The 2,120-nt window shown below is 39.7% G+C and overlaps 1 protein-coding gene across 1 annotated transcript; it reads left to right on the top strand.

The window, feature by feature from the left end:
* Positions 1-720: 720 nt before the first annotated feature.
* On the top strand, positions 721-1,245 carry LOC109008417. Its single transcript, XM_018988500.1, has one exon. The coding sequence runs from the start codon at positions 721-723 to the stop codon at positions 1,243-1,245; it is 525 nt and encodes a 174-aa protein (XP_018844045.1).
* Positions 1,246-2,120: the final 875 nt, after the last annotated feature.

Raw genomic sequence — 2,120 nt, forward strand, 5'->3', positions numbered from 1 at the left:
CCACCAAAGAAGTTTTTTTATGACAGTATGGCACATATGGCCAATACACTTAAGCAATTCATGCAGATTCAGGCCACCACAAACAATCAGAACACTCAGACCATAAATAAATTGCAGGCACCATTAATAAGATGAGCATAACATTGAGCACTCTAGAGAGAGGGAGATTTCCAGCACAACCTCAACATAATCCTCAAGTATATTGGCAACAGCCACAACAAGTGCATTATGTCACAGGGGAGGTTATTGAGATAACGAAGGTTATTATTACTTTGAGAAGTGGAAAGGAAGTTCCCCTGCCTGTGATGACTATGGATAGACAGATAGTTACTCTTACACCTAAAGATGTAATAGAGACTAATGAAGCCAAAAAAGAACATAAAGAAGTGAGACCATAGTCAAAGAAGCCTGTGAGTGCAAAGGCCAAAACTAGTAGGGTATTGACTTGTGGTTCCCTATCCTAAGAGATTGGCAGCTGACCAAAAGAACAAATACCATACTTAGATTTAGGAAATCTTCAAGCAAGTGAAGATTGACATTTCACTCTTGGATGCCATACAACAAGTTTCTTTGTATGCAAAATTTTAGAAGGACTTGTGCACAATGAAGATGAAGCTGAATGTAAAGAAGAAAACTTTCATAACAGAGCAAGTCAGTGCATTGATATTGAGCTAGACTCCTCAGAAGTTTAGAGATCTCGGCTCTCCCAACATTTCCATTATGATTGGTGAGTCATGCATTGGGATAGCTCTACTTGATTTGGAGAGCAGTGTGAACTTGCTATCATTCTCAGTATATGAACAATTGGGATTGGGTGAGCTGAAAAAGACCTCCATCATGCTACAGTTGGCTGACAGGTCAGTCAAGGTGCTGAAGGGTATTGTTGAAGATGTGCTAGTTAAGGTGGACAAATTTTACTATCCAGCGAATTTTGTAGTTCTTGATATGCAGCAGCCAGTCTTCATTATTTACTATGCGCCTGTCATCCTTGGACGCCCATTCCTTATTGCATCCAATGCACTGATCAATTGTCGAAGTGGAGTACTAAAGCTCACATTCGGGAATATGACACTAGAGATGAATGTGTTCAACACTTGCAAGATGCCTAGTGGATGCGATGATTCAGAGGTGCATGTAGTTGATATGGTATATGATTTTAATGTTTCGGAGCTGTTATCGGCATTTGATCCAGAGAGTGCATTTGAGGATGACTTTCCCAAACAGCCTGAGGCTCTCTTGTTGTGACAGTTTCTTCGTCATTAGAGTTGATAGAATCAGAGGGGCAGTTGATAGAGATAGATGGGTCTTCTCAGTTATCATACGTGAGTTACATGAGCAGTTGGTGTAGGCCAATCTTTAAAGCTCTTGGTTTACCAGAAGTCATGAAGTCATCAGAAGAAGAAGTCCTAACACTGGAGTTAAAGCCACTACCTGAGGACTTGAAGTACATTTTTTTGGGCTAAGTTGAGGGCACATTTCCTGTAGTCATTTCTTATTAGCTTACTTCGAAGCATGAAGCCGAATTATTATCAGTACTGAGACAACATCGAGGAGCGATAGGCTGGACTATCGCAAACATCAAGGTTATTAACCCTTCAATCTGTATCCACAACATTTTCTAGAAGGAGATGAGAGACCAGTTCGTGATGCACAACGAAGGTTGAATCCCACCATGAAGGAGGTGGTGAAGAAAAAGGTGCTGAAATTGTTAACTGTGGGCATTATCTATCCTATCTCTGACAGCAAGTGGATAAATCCAACATATGTAGTCCAAAAAAAATTTGGTTTGGCTGTCATTGAAAATGCTAATGGTGAATTGATCCCGACTAGGAAGGTAATTGAATTGATCCCGACTAGGAAGGTAATTGGGTGGAGAATGTGTATTGACTATCGAAAGGTAAATTTGATTAGTCGAAAAGATCACTTCCTATTACATTTTCTAGATTAGATTTTGGAGAAAGTAGTTGGTAATGCTTTTTATTGTTTTCTGGATAGTTTTTCTGGTTATTATCAAACTACCATAGCACCAGAGGATCAAGAGAAGACAACATTCGCTTGCCCCTTTGGTACTTTTACTTTTAGAAGAATGTCATTTGGTTTATGGAATGCACCTACTACTT

This window comes from Juglans regia, chromosome 7 (genome assembly GCF_001411555.2).
Source record: "Juglans regia cultivar Chandler chromosome 7, Walnut 2.0, whole genome shotgun sequence".
In the NCBI taxonomy this organism is placed as follows: Eukaryota; Viridiplantae; Streptophyta; class Magnoliopsida; order Fagales; family Juglandaceae; genus Juglans; species Juglans regia.